General features: G+C 44.8%; 1 protein-coding gene across 7 annotated transcripts in view; it reads left to right on the top strand.

Annotated features, from left to right (window-relative positions):
• Positions 1-20,007, top strand: part of ATXN7 (ataxin 7) — a 129,699-nt gene that overhangs the window by 40,095 nt on the left and 69,597 nt on the right. For 6 of the 7 annotated variants that reach the window (XM_059075780.2, XM_067043726.1, XM_059075779.2 and 3 more), the window contains exons 3-4: positions 1,112-1,429; positions 1,674-1,742. In XM_059075780.2, coding sequence (XP_058931763.1) covers positions 1,123-1,429; positions 1,674-1,742 — 376 coding nt within the window. In that variant the 5' untranslated portion in view covers positions 1,112-1,122. Of the gene's footprint in view, positions 1-615; positions 717-1,111; positions 1,430-1,673; positions 1,743-20,007 lie in introns of those variants that run through there. The other variant, XM_067043724.1, reaches the window with a different exon arrangement.

The following is a 20,007-nucleotide window of genomic DNA, read 5'->3' as shown; positions in this document are numbered from 1 at the left end:
AGAGGGAGACCAACGGCTTGAATTAAAACTAAACTAGACTTGGCGGGGAGGGGGTGCGGGGCGAATGACTCACTTCCAGGAGCATTGGAAAGGGAAATAAAGAAATTTGGGGTAGTGTCTCCAAAACAGGTAAATGGATTCGCCTCGGTTTCTCTCTCCTCCACTCCATTTTACACTGATTTCATGGTCTCCTCTTTGCTGAACGAGCTCAAATACCCCGGGAGCACGCTGTGACCTCCCGTGGTGGGCTTAGGGCCGACACCTGGGACTGCACCTGGGCCGCATTTCCTCGCCTGCCAGCGGTTTCCTCCACGCCAGGCTTCCGCTCGGCGGCGGTTTCTCATTCATGCTTTTGACAGCCGCGCGGCCGCCCGCGAGCGGAGATCCAAATGCTCCCTGAACCGGCCCCTGCGCCCCAGGTCGGACCCCGGGCGGGAAGGCCCTACGGTGACGCCGCCCGCTGGTGCTCCGGGGCCAGCCGGCCGGCTTCTCCATAGGTGGCTGCGTTTCCGACTTCGCCCTGGCTCCACTCCGGGGGCTTGACGCGCAAACTTCGCCGGAGCGAGCTGAGAGGGTGGGACCGGCGAGGGGGAGGAGGCGGCGGGAGGCGCCTCCGCTTAAGGGAGCCGGCCGGGCGCCGCCGCTCGGACGGACGTGCGGACGGAAGGGAGGAGCGGGGCCGCCGGGCCCGGCCCGGGGATGCGAGCGGCCTCACGGTGGGCAACCCGAGGGCCGGGGGTGCGCCTTGGGCCTCCTCGCCGCGGCGGGGCGCGGGGCTGGGGCGGAGGCAGCTCGGGGCGCCAGCCTCCGCGCCGGCTCTCCGCGGCGGAGGCAGGCTGGGGACCCTGCGCCGCGGTGGCGGGTCGCCGGCGCTTGTCCCCTCCCCCGAGGGGCGCCGGAGTCGAAAGCGAAAGCGAGCCCGCGCAGCGGACTTTGCGCCTGGGGCGGGGGGTGGCCCGGGAGGAGACAAGCTGGGGGGCTGGGCGGCTGGGGGCGCTGTCAGCGCGCCCCACCCGGCCCGCGGGCCGCGCACGCCGCCGGAACTCCCCGGCGCCTCCTTAAAAGCGGCCCCCGCGCGACTCTTTTCCCCCTTTTTTTTGTTACATTGTAGGAGCGGAAAGAATGTCGGAGCGGGCCGCGGATGACGTCAGGGGGGAGCCGCGCCGAGCGGCGGCGGCGGGCGGAGCAGCGGCCGCGGCTGCCCGGCAGCAGCAGCAGCAGCAACAGCAGGCTCCGCAGCCCCAGCGGCAGCCGCCGCCGCTGCCGCGGCGCCTACGGCCGGAGGACGGCGGCCCCGGGGCCGCCTCCACCTCGGCCGCCACCGCAATGGCGACCGTCGGGGAGCGCCGGCCCCTGCCCAGTCCCGAAGCGATGCTGGGACAGTCGTGGAATCTGTGGGTCGAGGCTTCCAAACTTCCTGGGAAAGAGGGTGAGTGTCCACGCCTTCCTCTTCCCCCGCCCCCCCCGCTCCGCCCTCCCACTCCCGCTCCCCCGTCGTCTGACCCGTCTCCCCTCCCCCGTCCCGTGACCCGCCCCCTCGGGGGTCAGAGATGCTATCGCTCGGTTGGGGAACGCGGAGGTGCCCGCACCTACTCCGTGCGTGCGTGAGCGTGCGTCACACTCCCGGCCACTGACCTGCCTCTCCCCTCCTCCTGTGTGTGTGTATCTCCTAGGGACGGAATTGGACGAAAGTTTCAAGGAGTTTGGGAAAAACCGCGAAGTCATGGGGCTCTGTCGCGAAGGTGAGTCCAGCCCCCTGAAGGAGTTTGTGCAAGGCTAGGGGAAGTATCCCGGCCGGCTAACCGAGGCGGGAGCTGGAGCCCACCTGACCCGCTCCGCCCCCGCACGTGAGGATGCTGTCTGAGGAAGAAGGGGGAGGACTGCGCGTTTGGAAAATCCCGTTTCCGGGGGCTTCCTGTAACGGGGAGCGTCAGGAACCCTTCAGTGGAGGCCTGGCTGGGTGCAGTTTGAGCGGCGCTCGTTGATGAGCGCTGGGGAGCAGCAGTGATTTTAACCCAGATCCCTTTAGGTCTGACCCCCTTATGGAGAAACAGGAGTGGAGGAATTCTCAGCTTCCCAAAGCTTTTCCACGAGTGTTTTAGGGGGCTCTGAAAAGGAAACCTTGCCACCTGAAATTTATTGCCGGCAATCAAAATGAATTTTGAACTTTAAAAAAGGTGACACTTTACCTGTGCAGCCTATTTCTATGGGACTTAAGTTACAGAGTTTCATCAAAAGGATCATCACAGCTGAGGAGCTCTTGGTCGGATTTTTTTTTTTTTTTTCGTTTGTTTTTTTGAGCTGCCAAAATCATCAAGGCGGTGGGGGTGAAGAATTTTATATGGTGAAACAAGCCTTTAGTGCTCTTAGCTAGTGAAATCAGAGTCTAATTATTGGTCAGTTTTTAATAAAACTGGTAGAAGGGTACTCTAGGGAAATAACTGTAGTTAAAAGTGTGCCTCCAAATGAAAGGTCAGGTATCTAGGAACTGTCAGACCTTTACTTCAGATTTTCTTTTTCTGTGAATAGTCACCTTTGCCGTCTAATGCCTCTGCCAGGCCCGGGCACACTGTGGTCAGAAAGGACTTCTGAAGCCCAGTCAATTTTAGGGTCAATTCAAGCGATTCCTTCAGAAGCAGTATAGACAAGGACTTGAGTGAGCTTTGGTATCCAAAATACTGAGTTTATATTCCCAGTGCAATTTTATTTCTCAGTGTGACCATGTATTTTGGTATAGTTATTGTCAGGGGCCCAAGAATAGGTACAGCTTTGGCAAGTGGAATATTTTAAAGTCCAGAGTTGGCCCATTGTTGTTCTGTCTCCACAGTTACTTCTTGTTTTTAGTGTCTGTGTTGCCTCCACGTTCGCTGTTTTGGTTTTTTTTGAACTGGCCATTTGTTGGCCTCTTGGCCCTAGGAGGAAGAGTAATACCAGTGGCAGCTCTCTGAAAGCTTCCAATTGGAACAGTTTAGAGAGCAAATTAGTTGATTTCTGAGAGTGAGAATTGCTGTTTGAGACCGAAGGAAAGAGAGGGAAAGCACAGGACTTGCTGGCAATGTTGCAATAGGAAAAATCAGTTGTTAGTCCGGTTTTAGTGTTGAATTGGCAGCCCGCCTGGGCTTAAAAAATTAAAATCACTACGTGGTAAGTCATAGGAAACAGTTGGAGTAGAGCTTTAGAGGACCTGACCCACTCCTGTTCTTAGTTTCTTTCTCTGGGTGTGGATGCATTTCCCATAAAGGGTTTCTAAATCTGTGTGAATACAGGGTGCTAATTACTGGTAATTCCCCTATAGAGGATGAGTAAGTGTATTAGTGTTTCACTGGGCAACTTGGTCTGGATTGAGACCCAACCAAATTTAGTTGCCTGGACCCACTTTTTGCTGTTATTTGTTATTTTCAGTTGAGACATAGTCATGAGTGGATTTTACCAAGAAGATCTAGGACCTCTTCATTACTTTATTCAGGCACAAAGGGATCATAGAGTATTTGGTTGTGTGTGCTTCTGACCTATCAAATTATTAGTGACTGTTAGAGGTGCCCTTTTTTTGTAAGCTGCTCTAACCATTCAGAGGATGCTGAAGCAGTCAGGATGGCTGAAACTCAGCCTGCCTGTTTTGAGTAGAGACTGAAGTTTTTGACTCAGTCAATTCTTGATTCATTTGTGACTTTGTGGATTTTCTGGGACAGTTTAAAAATCCAAGCATAAGGATGTTCAGCACCTAACACAGTGGGCCTTTGTTTTTCTAACAAATAGTTCGTGTCAGGCTGTTTAAGAAATGAAGATACATTTTTAAATTATCACAGATTATTAGACAGTTATCCGTTGTCTTTGGTTGAGATTATGTCCTACCAAGAAAATGTTTTTTGGAATTAAATTTATACTAATTCCTCTTGTCAACAAAGTTAAATTGGGAAGAAATATGTAGATAAATTGATAATATGAATGAAGCACTCAGTCAGAAACTCCTCATCTTGGAGGATATTTAGGAATATTGGCCAGACGTTTCGAATTTTCCAGTTCATGATTGTGCATCTAAGAGTTGGAAACCTGGGTATAAGATTAAGTTGCTTAATGTTGCATTTCACCTTTCAGAATCTAGCTTTCCTCTTTGTAAAAGGAGTTGATAACACCTACTTCCCATGGTTGTTATAAGGGTTGACATTAAATTAGATTATGGAAAATGACTTTACACATACTAATTCCTTTAAACCCTTTCAAATGTTCGTCATCTTAGACCTGATCTCCTAATTTGGTGTTTGTCTAGGTCAGAGGTTTTTAACCTGGGGCTTGAATGGGCTTCAGGGGGTCATAGTTCCCCTGAAATTTTATGCAAAGTAGTATGTATGTCCACTTTCAGGGCAAGTGTTCCCAGCTTCTCTTGGATTCTCAAGGATTCTTCACGTATCTCTACCCTCCAAATTCAAAACTGCTAAGCTAGGATCTCTGCCGTTTTTTCTTTTTCTCTTTTTGCTCCTGTAGCTTGATTTGGGCAGTTTCCTCATGTGAGACTGCCCAAGGGTTAATGCTGTGGGAGAGGTCGGAACTATAGATTTAGATGGAAGTGAGATTATTTGTGGTTTAGCTAATATGTCATCCCCCTGTTTTCCTATTAGCTCAAGCAGGTAAATGTTAGGATAAAATTTCAGTTATCTTTCAGAGGTCAGCCTATTTTTTATCTGCATCCTCACATTTTTATTGCCTTGATTGTTTTATTCTGTAATTTGTAATATTATTTAATGGCACATTTGGTTTTAGTGGAAGAAGATTGATAATACACTTTTAAACTTTTTCAAAGACTAAACTCAGAAGAAAATTACCTTTATTTAAAGGTGATTTTTGAAATTGTAGATTTAACAAAGTAATGTTTAGACGAAATTAATTGGTACGAGTAACTGACTAAGGTTTCCATATCAGTACCTGAAAATGTAGGGAGCCTTAAAAAATAAAAATATTAAATGCCTTAACTTCACAGAAAGTTGAAACAAAATGTAAAGTGTTATTGTGGGAGTCAACAGTGGAAATATGATGTTTTCTTTGAGAAGGCATTCCTAACTTTTCTTGCACCCACTTATACAGCATCAAAGTACCCAGTACTTTTCCTTCCTCCAAACTCTCCATCACCATTTGAAAGTGTGTGTTATATGACGGCTCTTTTATTAGAGTGCAAGCTCCCAGAGGACAGGCTTCTTATTGACCAAGATATATTGAACTCCTGCACATTGTTTGTGTTCAGTGAATATTTGCCCCCAAAATGAATGAACTGGGCTACTAGGAAGACTGAAGAGTTCAAATGACTCATTTTGCATTGTGTTGTGACTCCAAAAAAAGGTACCTGTTTTGTGGGGGAGATGCACTTTCTGGCCCCAGGGGAAGCCAGGGACTGTCTTTCAGCATTTCCTGTGTCTCTGTCCTGAGTTTAGCACTCCATTTACACTTTCCAGAAAGAGTGCAGACAGGACACCACCTCTCTTATCTCTGATACTTAAGCAAGGGAGTAAGATGGCAACCTAGAGGATATCCACACTTGATGACAGGTGACCTCCCTGTCAAAATAACAGGGACATAGTTGAGCCTAGGGCAAAATGGAAGAGAGGTAAGTTGGCATCTACAGGCAGCTAGGTTAAAAAAAGAAAAAAAGACGAGGAGGATGGGTAGCCTCAGTCAACAGGGACTGAGTCAACATAACAATACCACCTTTTTCTTTCCTAGGGAAAAAAAATTGTTCATAGTGAGTTAACTGAAAACAAATTAGGTATTGGTGCCAAAGACTATTAAAGTAACTATGTCATAGACATAAAACTTTCTCTCTGAAGTAAAGAGCACTTCTGTTTTTTTCTAGGGTTTCTCTTATGCTTTTCCCCCCAGCTTTTCCTTTGGACAATTTGAAATGTACAAAAGTAGAGACAGTATTTTAATGAGCCTCCTTATATCTTTCCTACAGCTTAAACAGCTAATGAGTCCCTGCCCAATCTTGTTTCATCTCTACTGAACTCCCCACATGTCCCAGACATCATATTTCTTTTAGTTTTCTTTTTTATGCTTGCATGGACTTAAGCTTGTCTCCTGCAGAATGGAGCCTTCCTGTACTCTGCGCCTTCTTTTGAGGCAAGCCCTGCTGCCATTTGTGATCCCCTCCACGAGTGTGTAAGGATTCTGCAGGTGGCAGGACTTGCAGTTTGCCAGCATCTCAAGTAGAGACCGAAACTAAGCTTCAGACAGGAGTCAGTGCAATCCAAGTTCACTGCATCAGAATCGCATTAGCATACATTTAAGGAGCATTCGGATGATTTGGTTGTAGATCACCCACACTTGACACTCCCTGGATGAGTGCTAGGGCTGCAGTAGGCAGTGTCCTTGCTGACAGTTCCTGTTTGTAACTTTCTACCTGTAAAGTCAGCGCTAACCTCCGAGTGAGATCCCCGGTAGACCTAGAGAGACACTCCTAATGAAGGATTCTTTCCCCTGAGTGTGGCTCCTTAGCTATTTTACCGCAAACTGCACTCTAGCTGAGAATGCTTTTTACATTGTTGAATGGTTGAAATAAAAACTTTCGAAAGAAGACGATTAGTTCATGACCTGTGGGAAAATATGTAAAATTCAGCTGTCAGAGTCCATGAGTAAAGTTTCATTGGAACATAGCCACAGCCTTTCATCTACTGACTGTCTGTGGCTGCTTTCTCCATGCAGTGAACCGTGGAGCTCAGTTAGGTGCGACTGAGACCATACATCCCACCAAGGCCTAAATTCACCATCTGACTATACAGAAAAAGTTTGCCATCCCTGTTTTAATGGGTTTCTTGGTTAATGAAGGGCCATTCTTCAGAATGTGATTCTACTACTTGAACTTTCTGTTTTGAGGGGGAGAATCTTTAAAATAGTAAAAACCACTATTAAACCTAAAGTTAATTCAACATTGAAGAAATATGTTGAGCTAGAAGGAGATACATGTGAGAGTATAAGGTTTTGTGTAAGAAGGTTCCTATTTTTGTCACTTTTGTCATTCCCTGCCACTTTTCTAGGGCATATACCTGTTTCTGGGCAATGCAAAAATAGAACATCAACAGAGCTGTTACTGTCCCTGCTTCCCAGAGCCTTTGACTGTGAGGATGGGGCTTGGCTTCTGTTAAGCTCCTGTATAGTATGTAAATCCTCAGGAGAAGGAATCTAGAACTTTCATGGGATTTTCTTCAAAAGCGTACCTGACACAGATTCTTGAGAATTTCTGCCCTTGAGTTGGATTAGAGAAGCTGAAGCCCTGTTGGAGACCTTGGAACTTGACTTACAAGACAGATTCACCAGGAAACACATCTACATTTTGATTTATAAAGAGGGCATACTGAATCCTTTGATCTCTCATCTTTGATTTTGTGCTTGCTGGGAAGTGTCACACCTGGCACAGTCCATGCTGAATTCTTCAACCCACAAGGCTTCGCAGTAAAGGAAACCATGCTTCCAAGCTGAATGTACTCCATTTACAGTTTTGATTGGTTCTTGTGAACTCTGATCTCAGGAGGGAAGCATGGGGAATTTATGCCTCGTTATTGAGTATGACCTACATGTTACGCAGTCTGATTTTCCCCTTATAACAACATCCTGCTTCCTCCTGTCCACATCTCACGATATTCCTACATGTATGTGGACAGCTCAAGTTCAGTGAGAACTTTTACTCTGCGTCAGCACAGGTTTTACCTTATGTATTCTTCACAGCTGTCATATGATCTTGGTATTACCATTATCCCCACTTTACAGATGAGGAAACAGAGGCCCAGAGAAGTGAGATTACCTCACCAAGAACACAAAGCATGTAAGAGACCCTGGAACACACATCTGCTTAACTCCACAGCTCACATGCTTAACCCTCTGCTGTGCTGAGCTCATTCCAGAATGTGCACCTGCTTTTCATGAGCCGGAACAGGTTGCTGTGACCTTTGTTTTCCTTATCTTTGGTTAGAAATACTGACTTAAAAAAAATTTTTTTTTTTTTTCCAGTAAAGAGATCAAGAGCGCTTTCTTTGGTGTGCTTTACAGCAGTCTATATGCTGTATTTAGCAGTTCTTTTATAAAATCTTTTTTTTGAGGGGGAGGGGAAGTATGCACAGTTTGCATTAGAAGTAATTGGCTTTTAAAAAAAAGATTTAAATGAAAGCTAAAGTTGCAGCAGATAGCAAACACAATCATCTGGGATTTGTACCATTAAAAAAAAATCCTTTAAAAAAAAAGAAGTGAATTTCCACTGTTTAAATAGCATTGCAGTGCAAGATTGCTTTTAATCACATTGATATTCAGAGTTTATGGCAGTATTTTTAATAAATGTGTTCCTCTGATTATTAAAGTATTTCTTCATTGAAGTTCTAAGAAGAAAGAGAAGCCTGTTAGTAGACTTACCAGTTGGAGTTACCGTACTTTTGAGAGGAAGGCAGAAGATGACATTCATATTCATCTTGTACAGCAGGGATTATTATAAATGAGCAGAAGGAGAAGAATGGTTTTTGCATTTCAGGCATTTATAACATAAAACTAGATGAAGTATTCTTGTTCCTCTTTGTGATAAAGACCCTGCTAACATCAAATACTTTTTCTCGTATATGTAAGCTTATGGCAAGGAGAAAGTAATAGTTCATTATCAGTTAGTCTCATAATCTTAAAAACAGAAAATATTCTCATCCCAGGTTATACAGATGTTTTCCACAATCCTGAACTCGTGAGGTAGTTTAAAAAAAAAACAAAAACAAAAACAAAGAATGCGTTTAACCAGTGGTCCCAGGCTTTTATATTTCAAACCAGAAAGTTTCTGAAATAAATTGGGGACCAAACAAAGGGTTGCTAGCGTTTTATAATGTATATAATTAGACATTATAACATATAATTCTTATCATCATAAAAGTGTGAGGGCCATTGTTTTAGAATAAAGGACAATCCTTTAAATTTGAAGAAAGTTTAGATTTGGGAAGGACTCATTGCATTGTCCTTACTTTTCACATTTCCTTGTGGACTTTTTGGAGATCAGTGTGTATTTTGGTGTTTGATAAGCACTGCTTTAAATCAGCTTCCCTAAGTGTCTGTCTTGTAACCCTAGTAGGTGTTATGCAGAAAACGGGGTTCCAGTTTGTAAGTTTGCAAAAGATAACTTTAAATACAGGCTATACTGAGAACTCCAGTTCTGGAGTTAAACAGACTTGGGTTCAAATCTCAGCTGTAGTAGGTGAGTAACTTGAGAAAGATTTACTTAGCTTTGCTAAGCCTCAGTTGACTTACCTGTGCAATGGGAATCGTAGTACAGTAGTACCTCATAGTGACTGGGAGGATGAAATGGTGTAATATGATTTCAGCCTTTTGTATAATGTCTGGCAAGAGCAACTGTTCAATAAACGTTACTTGCTAATTTTATTATTTTTGTCAATCATGAAAATGCAGTGATGCATGCATGCCTCTAATCAAGTGGTCTGCCAGGACTCGGCAGCAGCAGGAGGTGAAATGCCAGTTTTCCTTTTGCAGGCAATTTGTAGGCAGTGAGAGGACACCTCAGTGTGCTCAGGACAACGGAGCATAGCAAATGAACCCGAGCTCCCAGCTTTCATGGACTCTAGTGAAAATGAGAAGGGGGAGTTGACATTGCTCATTTCCTCCTTTAGTCAGCCTCTTGACTTGCAGAGGGAAGCCCAGTGTGGGGATTGACTTTCCCCTGCTTGTACAGAGTTGCACTTGCTCCTCTCCTGGAAGCCTGTAGTTTGTGTTCCTTCTTAGAATGTTTTACAAAGGTCTTTTTCTGGGCAAGAAAGGTAAATTACAGCTACCAGAATAAACTTATCCTCACTAAGTTGGGAAATGGGTCAGAAATAACTGAGGCTACTATTTTATGATTTTATGTATGTGTGGTGGTAGTCACGGGGTTTTCTGCCTAATGAGGGAATTTAAAAAATTGCCTTTTCAATGCTAGGAAATTTCCATTTAAATTTGAAGCAGTTCTTCATTTAAATGACCTTGTTCTCTTTGGAAACTATATAGACAGATAGGTTTCAATGGAAAATAATTGTTATTGAAGTTAATACCTATTCATTGTAAAAATTCTGCTAACAATTTCACTAATTTTTTCCCTACTAATGGTAATATGTAGCCATCATTCTCTGTAATCCCACTGTAGGCCAATTTTGAGTCTTCAGTTACAGGATTTGGACTTAGGGCAATTCATACCCGATCGGGGACAGCCATGTGACTACCTTGGGCACTTACTGACAGGCAGGACTCATATCTGCCAGCCTGGTCATTTCACTTTCTGTCAAGGTCCAGACTCTGTCCTTCAGCAGGCCTCAGGATATTTTGTCCAGCGATTCCTGCCTTGAGAATCCTCTGGCTGTTTTGCCTTTGTTCGTTTGCTTTTATCCACAGACATTTGACAGGCACATTCTCTGTGCTTCTTGTGGGGTTAGAGTCCAAGGGTATAACTGCAAACAAGAAGGCACAGTCCAGTCCGGCAGTTGGTTAGCAAGTGTTGATGGAGTTACTCACTAAGTGCCAGGTTCTCTTGTGGGTGTTGGGATAGAGTGACACAAGTTAGAAAGAGCCCCTGCCCTCTAGTGAAGCGAGACACAATAAATACGCAAACATTTTTGAAGGACATTGCATGCTGTAAAGTCAATAAAGTAGGCTAATGAGTTGGCGGTGGAGGAGGGGGGGGTTCAAGCTAACATGATCAAGGACGGCTTATCTGGGCTTTAACATTTGAACTGAGATGGGAATGGTGAGAAGGATGTGGCCACTGGATCATGTGGAAGAAGGCGAAAGAGTGTTCCAAGCAAAAGGAAAAAACAAGTATGCGGCCTCTGAGATGGGCATGGGGCAGAGTAGAGGGAGATGAGGCTAACAAAGGTCAGATAGCAGAGGCCAAGGTCAGGAATTTGGGTTTATCTGAAGTGTAATGAGAGCCTACTGGGGGGTAGTAGCTTCAGCAGGGAGTGGCCTGATCTAATTTGTGATGTGTAAAGACCACTGGCTGTTGGATGGTAGATGGATGGGGAGAGGGTATAGGGACCAGTCAACTAGGTGAGAGGTGATAGTGGCTAGATCCCGGTGATGGTACTGGCAAGGCAGAAAGGCTGTCCTCTTAAGGATGTATTTTGGAGGTGGAGTTGGTTTTTTTTTTTTGTTTGTTTGTTTTGTTTTGTTTGGAGTGTAGTTGCTTTACATCGCTGTGTCAGTTTCTGCTGTACAGCAAAATGAAGCAGCCGTACATATATATGTCCCCTCTTTTTTGGATTTCCTTCCTATTTAGGTCACCACAGAGCACTAAGTGGAGTTCTCTGTGCTCTACAGCAGGTTCTCATTAGTTATCTGTTTTATACATAATAGTGTATATATGTCAATCCCAGTCTCCCAATTCATCCCACCCCCCTCCGTTTTCCCCTTGGTATCCATACGTTTGTTCTCTATGTCTGTGTCTCTGTTTCTGCTTTGCAAATAAGATCATCTGTATCATTTTTCTAGATTCCACACATATGCGTTAATATATGATATTTGTTTTTCTCTTTCTGACTTACTTCACTCTGTATGACAGACTCTAGGTCCATCCACCTGTCTGCAAACGACCCAGTTTCATTCCTTTTTATGGCTAATATTCCATAGTATATATATACCACATCTTCTTTATCCATTCATCTGTTGATGGACATTTAGGTTGCTTCCATGTCTTGGCTGTTGTAAATAGTGCTGCAGTGGACATTGGGGTGCATGTATCTCTTGGAATTATGGTTTTCTCCAGGTATATGCGTAGGAGTGGGATTGCTGGGTCATATGGTAGTTCTATTTTTAGTTTTTGTTTTTTTGTTTTTTTTTTTTTGCGGTACGTGGGCCTCTCACTGTTGTGGCCTCTCCCGTTGCGGGGCACAGGCTCCGGACGCGCAGGCTCAGTGGCCACGGTTCACGGGCCCAGCCACTCTGCGGCATGTGGGATCTTCCCGGACCGGGGCACGAACCCGTGTCCCCTGCATTGGCAGGCGGACTCTCAACTCCTGCGCCACCAGGGAAGCCCTATTTTTAGTTTTTTAAGGAACCACCATTCTGTTCTCCATAGTGGCTGTATCAGTTTACATTCCCACCAACAGCGTAAGAGGGTTCTCTTTTCTCTACACCCTGGAGTTGATGATTTAGTGAAGAATTGAATGTGGATGAGGGAGAGAAGTAAGGATTGGAATCTGAGGCTTGAGCAGCTGAGTGGTACCATCTAATGAGCTGAGGAATGGTGGAAAATCAGGAGACTCGGGGTCAGGAGCTCTGTTTTTGGCCACACTGTGCATCCTCATGCAGCAGTTGAATATAGAGCCCGGAGCTGGTGCAGCAGCCTGGGTTGGAGCCGCTGGGTGAGTCTGTGTCATCACTGTACAGAGGGCATGGAAAGCTGGGGGACAGGTGAGTTCCTCTCAGGTGTGAGCGTCAGTAAAGAAAAGAAGGGAGCCAGTGGCTGAGCCCTCATTAAGGGGGTGCGTGGGTGAGGGGGAATCAGCAGGAGGGGTGAGGAATCACCAGTGAGGGGGGAGGGAAACCAGGTTTGTGTGGTGGTGTAGGATTCCAGAGAAGAGACACGGTAAGTGAGGAGTGATGGCCTGTTTCCCGTGCTGCTGCGAAGTAGAGTAAAGCCAAGCCAGGGAATTGATCTCTGGTTGTGGCAGTGTGGAGGTCGTTAGTGACCTTTATCAGGAGAGTCAGGGAGGTAGATGCCTGGTTGGAGGGGAGCTATATGACCAGAGCTGGAGAAGTGGAGAGGGCAAGTGGGGGCAGGTCTTCAGAGGGTTTTGCTTTATAGAGAATGGAGAAATGAGTTAAAAGCAGGATGGGGGCATAGATAAAGGCAATAAAGGGAAGTTGTGTTTTGTTTCGTTTCATTTCATGTTATTTATTTTGGATAGTATTAGGGCACATTTGTCTGCCACTGGAAATGATCCAGGAGTGAAAGGTAATTGATCACATGTGAGAAAATGGATAATCATGAGGGTAATACGTTGTGATGGGAAAAGGCCATGGGATCACAGCCCAGGTGGATGGGTCAGTTCTGGGTTGAGTCAGAGACTTTTTTCTGTTGTAATGAGAGGAGGAGCATGTGGATCATTTGCAGGTGGGGATGTGGAATAGTGGGAAGATAAGGTAGGGAGTTCTTTCCTGTCATTTCTGTGATGTAAAAGAGAGCATAGGAGGTTATCAGTTGAGTGTGGGTAGGAAGAAAAATTTTGTATGTCTTTTTCTTAAAGTATCTAGACAGGGCTGATGGGGAGGTGTTACCCAAGTAAATGGGCAGTTATGTAGCCTTTAGAAGCCTCCCATGGTGCTTAGAAGAAAACCAAAACTTCCTAGCAAGACCTGTGAGGCCTTGGATGGGTGGGAGTGTGAGCCCAAAAAATCAGGGATCTCAACAACTTGAGGGAGAGTAAAGTCAGAGCTCGGAGTGGGGAAGCAGCGGTCAGGCAAGGAAGGCTTCTTGGAGGTGGTGAAGGGGAGAGTTGGAGCTTTTGTTAAGCCACAAAGGAGGAGTTAGCTGGTGTGGTATGGGAGCAGCCTCTGTAGTGGCGACACATCTAGGGGGTGGGGGAGCCTGGAACTTGGCTGCAGTCCTGGGAGGTGAGTGCTGGAGGGCAGGAGGTGGAACTCTCCATGCACCAGGAGGGAAGTCATCCTGAAAAGAGGTTTGTACTTTGTCCAGAGGGTGGGCTCTGAAGGTTGCCATGGTAGTAGTATGGATGTTCAATTAGCAGTGGCTGAGGTAGAAGCTGGAGGCCAGTGGGGCCTGTAGTCTACCTCCTTATGTGAAATCCTCAGGGGTATAGGTAATCATAAGCTGAGGAAGTGAGGTTTCAAAATATAGCTTTAAAATCTAAAGTGGATAGTTTCTCCCTCATAAAACACTTCAGTGGTGTCTGTTTCTTTGTGTTCAGTCATTGATTCGTTGATTTAACACTTATTAATTGAGCAGCTACTTTGAGCTAGGTATTGTTCTAATTTTCAGAAAAACAGCAAACGTTCTAGAGCTGCCCTCACAGAATTTCTATTTTTGTGGGCGAGAGGCAACAACTTTTTAAAAAGTGAAATATATATACGGTAGTTGGTGATGAGTGGTCTGGAGAAGGATTAAGTTGGAGGGATACAATTCAATTTAAAATAGGGTGAGAAGGAGGTCTCTGAACAAGACTTGCAGGGTGTGAAGGTGTGAGCCCTGTGGATATGGTGGATGAACCTTGGGCAGAAGGAACAGAGTATCCAAAGGCTGTGTGTGGCAGGAGAGGGTCCTTGAGGGTTCCAAGAACAACAGGGGGTCAGGGGGACTGGTGGAGCTTGAGTAGGGGGAGTGTAGCAGCAGAAGGCAGCTGCTGGGCTTCCCTGGTGGCGCAGTGGTTTAGAGTCCGCATGCCGATGCAGGGGACGCGGGTTCGTGCCCTGGTCCGGGAGGATCCCACATGCCGCAGAGTGGCTGGACCCGTGAGCCATGGCCGCTGAGCCTGCGCGTCCGGTGCTCCGCAATGGGAGATGCCACGACAGTGAGAGGCCAGCGTACTGCAAAGCAAAAAAAAAAAAAAAGAAGTTAACTGCTGAGGGCTTGGGAGGGAGTTGGGGAGGCAGATCACTTAAGGGCCTCGTAGCCCATTGAAAATCCAAATCCCTTCACTGCGACCCACAGGCCCTGCTTGGTCTGGCCTCTGCCAGGCCAGCCAGCATCCCCTTTTGTTTTCCCCTGGGCCTCAGGCATGCGGCCTCCTTGCAGTTGTTCTTGCAGGCTGGGCTCTTCCCCCTCTCTCTGCCCCCCACCCCTTCCTTCAAGTCAGGCATCACCTTCTTCTTTTTTTTTTTTTTTCTAATATTTATTTATTTAGCTGCAGTGGGTCTTAGTTGAGGCATGCAGGATCTTCATTGTGGCTGCGGGATCTAGTTCCCTGAGCAGGGATCAAACCTGGGCTCCCTGCATTGGGAATGGAGAGTCTTATCCACTGGACCACCAGGGAAGTCCTGGGGGCGTCACCTTCTTGAAGGAGTCCTCCACATCACTATAGGTTCATAGCCCTTTTCAAAAACTATCTGTTAGTATCTTGTGTTGATATAAAGTAAGCCATCACCAGTACTAAGATGGGTCATTACTGTTAGATTTGGGGTATAAATGCTGGGTAGAAGGAATTATCACGGCAAGTTTTTACATAAGTCTTGGCTAAATTTGCAAATTTGACCTAGAGGGGAAAACCAATATAGAATAGACACTAATGATTGTTCTTTGGCCTCTGGTTGATAGTGTTCACTGCAATAACATTTCATTCCCCTGTTGATTATAAAGTTTGATAGGCCATTGTTCATCTTTATTCCCAGTGTTCCAGCACCCTCTTTTTGGTTGAGTAACAGTATGCTGTGAAGAGAGAAATGGTTTTGGTTTTAGAATAACTGGTTATGTACGAATAAGTGACACTGTGCCCAAATCCTCCTGTTACATCACTGGGGTTTTCTTTCCCAAGATAAACTCTGTGCTTTTTTCAGTCTCTGAATAGGAAATTTATTTTCTGCCTTCCCTTTATTCCTGTTTCTAGGCCTTTTTCTGTCTCTCTGATGCACCACTGTACTCAGGACAGACTCAGAGTTTACTGTAGACTTTGTGTGCTACACTTTCTATTCCTCTTATCTCACTTAGCACCATGTCTCATGAGCTTTTCATTGTTAACTGGCAGCTGCAGTGGCTATTTCTCTAAAAGATCTTGTGTTTGGTAGATGTTTTCTTAAAAGCTGGTGGCTGTTGCTGAGAATAATCTGTGTTGTGTGAGTTTATAATCTATCCATGAATCATAACCTTGTCATTGAAGAAAGAGTTATGGCAGGGTAGCAAATAAAATAACTGATTTTTTAATAAATCTAAAAACCAAACCATCCAGATAAATGAATAAAGTTGGTAAGCGCTAGTATTCATTAAATGCTGGGTAAAGTTGGGAAGCACTAGTATGTAGCAATTTCTTGTAGAAATGTCACAGAGATTCTTGTTTTTTCCTCACTAGTAATGCTGAAATAAAAAGCTCCTTAAAAACAAAAATTTGATAGATGGTGTTCAGGAATTAAGAAAACATGTCAAATCCTGATAGCTGTGTGGTTTGCATACCGATTTTATTTGAATGGCAAAATGCTTTTGAAAAGTGTTTGAGAACTTTAAAAACTCTTGAAAATTCTAATCACTAATTTTTACTGTCTCACTCACCAAACCACGTCCTGGTTGATATTAAGTAGCTCAGTTGATTGATCTGAACTCATTCTTTTTTTCCCCCATCTCTGTCTTGGCTGGTGGTGCTTCCCCCAAAGGGAAATAGGTTTCAACAACGAAACTTTGCGTCACATATTTTTTCTCTGCTCTGATCGTGTTGCTAACGCAACCGTGTGCCACGGTTGGCACAAGGCAAATGGGAGTTGGCGCGAAGGCCAGGCAGCCTACTCTTCCTGGCCACAGAGCCCCTCACAGCATCGCAGCTGCTCTGCACACAGTGGGCTTACACAGCCTGTTGTCAGTGAAGTGACTGACATGTAGTGGAGAGATGACCTAGTGGCTCCCTGTTCATCCACGGGAGCTGGGAATTACTGGTTCAGGAGCCTTTGGCAGGAATCTAGAGTTTTGAAATGGTTATGACTAAATTGGTCATAATTTGGGTTTCTGTTTTTTCTACAGGAAAAATAGGTCTTAATGTATATTTTCATGGCTTTCAAATAGTGTTGATTACTTTGAGAGGTCAGACTTCAGTGCTTGATTTTGGTAAAATTTAGCAGCCCCTGTTCAGAGACAGCTTTTCCTTCCATTTAAAAAGATAACAAGTTTTTATTTTTATTCTCAAATCCCCAGGAAATTTTAAGTGCTGTCAGTTTTATGAAAAGGTAATTAAGGAGCGAGTAGGGAATATGTCTTTTGAGCAGTTGGTTTGGCATCATCACTCAAGTTCTTATTTGCCTGATGAACATATCTCGTAGTGGGATCCCTCTGTATGCAGCCCTCCACATCTTTCCCTGGCAGGCCTTGGCCAGGATTATGTCTATATGTGGGCACTGTCAAAGGAAGAGAGGAGCCAGAGTGGAAGAAGAGCCACCTGATCTTTTTCAAGCTCACAGTTTAAAATTTGGGGTGGTTCTAACACACCCCTGTTACTTTAGGATTTTTGTACCAACTTCGAAGGCCCTAGGCAGGGGGCTGCTTCTGTGGAGACATAGTAAGAGCTTCCAGATTCATTTTGTTGAGTCTGGCTATTTAGAGTGCTGAATGAGGCCTGGAGAGTGGAGCAGTGCCATTACAAAGAACTGCTAGGAGTTAAAGTGAAACGGGTCTAGAAGAGCTTGGAAATCAATGGAATGTATGGTAGAAGTTTCTACTGCTAATGTTCTTACCATGATTTACTTGTAAGCAGCCCCTGAAAACGTGGAGGGGAAAACATGAGGCTTAATTACTCAAAATTGTAACTGAGCTCTGACAAAGGTTTGGCGAGTGGTAGCTGTGAATACCCATGTGTGGAACTGGTGCTTATAGGATGTCTGGCTTTTTGACTAGGGTGTCAGGAAGGAAGAGTCCCTGAAGACCAGAGAGGGCGCTCGTGGACTTTCTCTTACTGCAGAAAACAACCCTCCTCCTTGGCCTGTGAGCCCACTGATGGACCCATCCGGTCAGGGTTCCCTCTTCCTTACAGCCTTTTTACCTTCTCTTCAGAAAAAAAGTACATCATTGCCATCTCTCTTTTTTTTTTTTTTTTTACTTTGTTTCCAACACTCTTGGCTGTATATCTTCAGTTTAGGTAGTCTCCTTTGTTTACCCACACCCTCTTTAAATTGACCCCCTACTCCTCTAAGTCTTATTTCAGGAAAATAATTCACATTAAATCCTGCTTTCTTTTAATGTCTCTCATCTTATGTCATGACGTGGGTGATGGATGTAAATAGTGACTGTGGTAAACCTGTGTCAGAGGGAAGAAAATTCTTTTATGTAGGAGTGGAAACAGATATATGAAGAACTAATATGTGGGCTTTGGAATCATGGGTTCTCAAACTTGAGCAGTGCACAGTCTTTGAACCCCTTCATAGATTTATGCAAAATATTGTCTGCATTTGCATAAGTACAGTTTTCTAGGGGGAGACAATATACATTTCAGCAGATGTTCAAAGGCCTTCATGATAATATCTTAGGAAGACTCCATTATTATTTTATTTGTAGTTAAAGCAGGTTTTGTGTTCCAGTTGCTGTATTCAAGATACATATTTTAAAAATTTCCTGTTGGGTTTCTAAATTTTTTGTTTTGCTTATTAATGCTTTCACAGCAGTATTGTTTTCTATAGTTTTCATTAAAAAACATAGTATTCTGGCTACATTAAAGGTTACGAGTCATAAGTGGGCCAGCCTGAGAGGATGGCCATTTTTTTCATAGTAATACCTTGTGGACCTGTGTCATTTCAGAGAGAGAGATATAAATCTTGCCTGAAGTTTTGTAACTGCACCTGTTTATAAGTCAAGGGCAAGTGAGGGACAGACTTGAGGACCTGAAGTGGCAGTCTGGGTGATCTTTGTGAAATTCACACCTAATAGTGTTTTTGTGGCTTAAAAGACAGGCTCTTGCTTAATGGACTTCACTCATTCCCCTTGCCCTTAGGGCGAAGGTAAGACTACTTACTGTGGCTGCTGGATAAGGTTCTGTTTGCCTGAGGCCACCCCAGCCTCTCAGCTCCTTAACTCCTCCCTCCAGGTTCTGTGCTGTCCCTGGATAGGGACACTGCCCCCTTTGCCCAGACATCCTCCCCCTCTCCTGCTTCCTTCTTTCCCTTAACTCTCTTCCCCAACAGAAGGAAAACTGACCTTCATCTCTCAGGTCTAGGCTTCAACATCAATTCTTCCGGGCAGCCCACCTGGGCCCCTAGGCTGGCTCTACGTCTGCAGTGTGCTTTCTGTGTTAATCCACAGGACATCTCCCCATGTCATTGTGTATAGCTCTGCCTAGGTTTGTTTAAACTCTTGCATAGTGTTTTGTATTATGAATGTAGTATGGTTGTGTAAACCTGACCTTTCTGGATGGATATTTAGGCTGTTGGCAGTTTTGCTGCTTTTATGAGCAGTGCCTCAGTTAAAGTACTTTTATAAGCTTCTTAGTGCTAGTGAAGTTTTTATTTGCTTGTTTTTTTCTTAAATAAATAGACAAATGTAGAGTATATTTAAGTAGATACTGCCAAAGTGCCCTCCGAAAAGGCTTTTCAAGTGTCAGAGTCCATCTGGGTGACAAAAGTATGTTGATGCCTAGGGGCACAGTTATTTTGTCTGAGAGTTTGTCCCTCCTTAAGGAACTGGCAGGATCCAGCTGTTTTCCCTGTCTTCTTACTCCCCAAGTTTTGGGCTGTTGAAATTGCAGTCGTCTGTCCTGTGGAAATTTAGAGCTCTGTGTTTTGAAAACGCAGTCTGACCTTCAGAGCGTTGTTATTAAAGGAAGAATCAGTTGTAGGCTCCCAGTTACAATAAGGTTCATCAACTGAGGTTCACAAAGTACCTAAGGTATTCACTCTTTAATCCACACAAAATCTGGGGTACAATTTTTGCCACATTACCGTTGACTTTTTCACCTGCTCAGCTAAGCCCTGGCCTCCACAGTCTCAAACAAAGGCAAAAGCTGTTTTCCACCTTCCTTGAGAAGGTCCACAATGAGAGAACATCTCATAACAGGATTGGGGGTAGAATACGGAACAGAATGTTAAGTGACTGTAGTCTAGGCTCTTTTTTCACAAAAAAAGAGGAACCATAATTTTCCTGTGACTGTAGTAATCTCCCTTGTCCTCCCTCTTGATAAAATGATATTCTTTTTTGGGTATTGAAATAAATCTGTGCAAAGTAGTTGGTTAGATAACCTTTCTGGTGAGGGGGTAATGGTTCCTGCTAAAGGGATAATAAAGTTGATGCCTCACAGGTACCTGTTGGAGGGAGTGGCTAGTTGATTTTCCTTTTCTTTTTTTTTTTTTTTGTATTGTGTTTGAGATAGAACCCTC

The sequence above is a fragment of the Kogia breviceps genome, chromosome 10, assembly GCF_026419965.1.
Source record: "Kogia breviceps isolate mKogBre1 chromosome 10, mKogBre1 haplotype 1, whole genome shotgun sequence".
Classification (NCBI taxonomy): domain Eukaryota; kingdom Metazoa; phylum Chordata; class Mammalia; order Artiodactyla; family Physeteridae; genus Kogia; species Kogia breviceps.
Note: the sequence above shows the minus strand (reverse complement) of the source record. Positions and strands in the feature narration are given on the sequence as shown.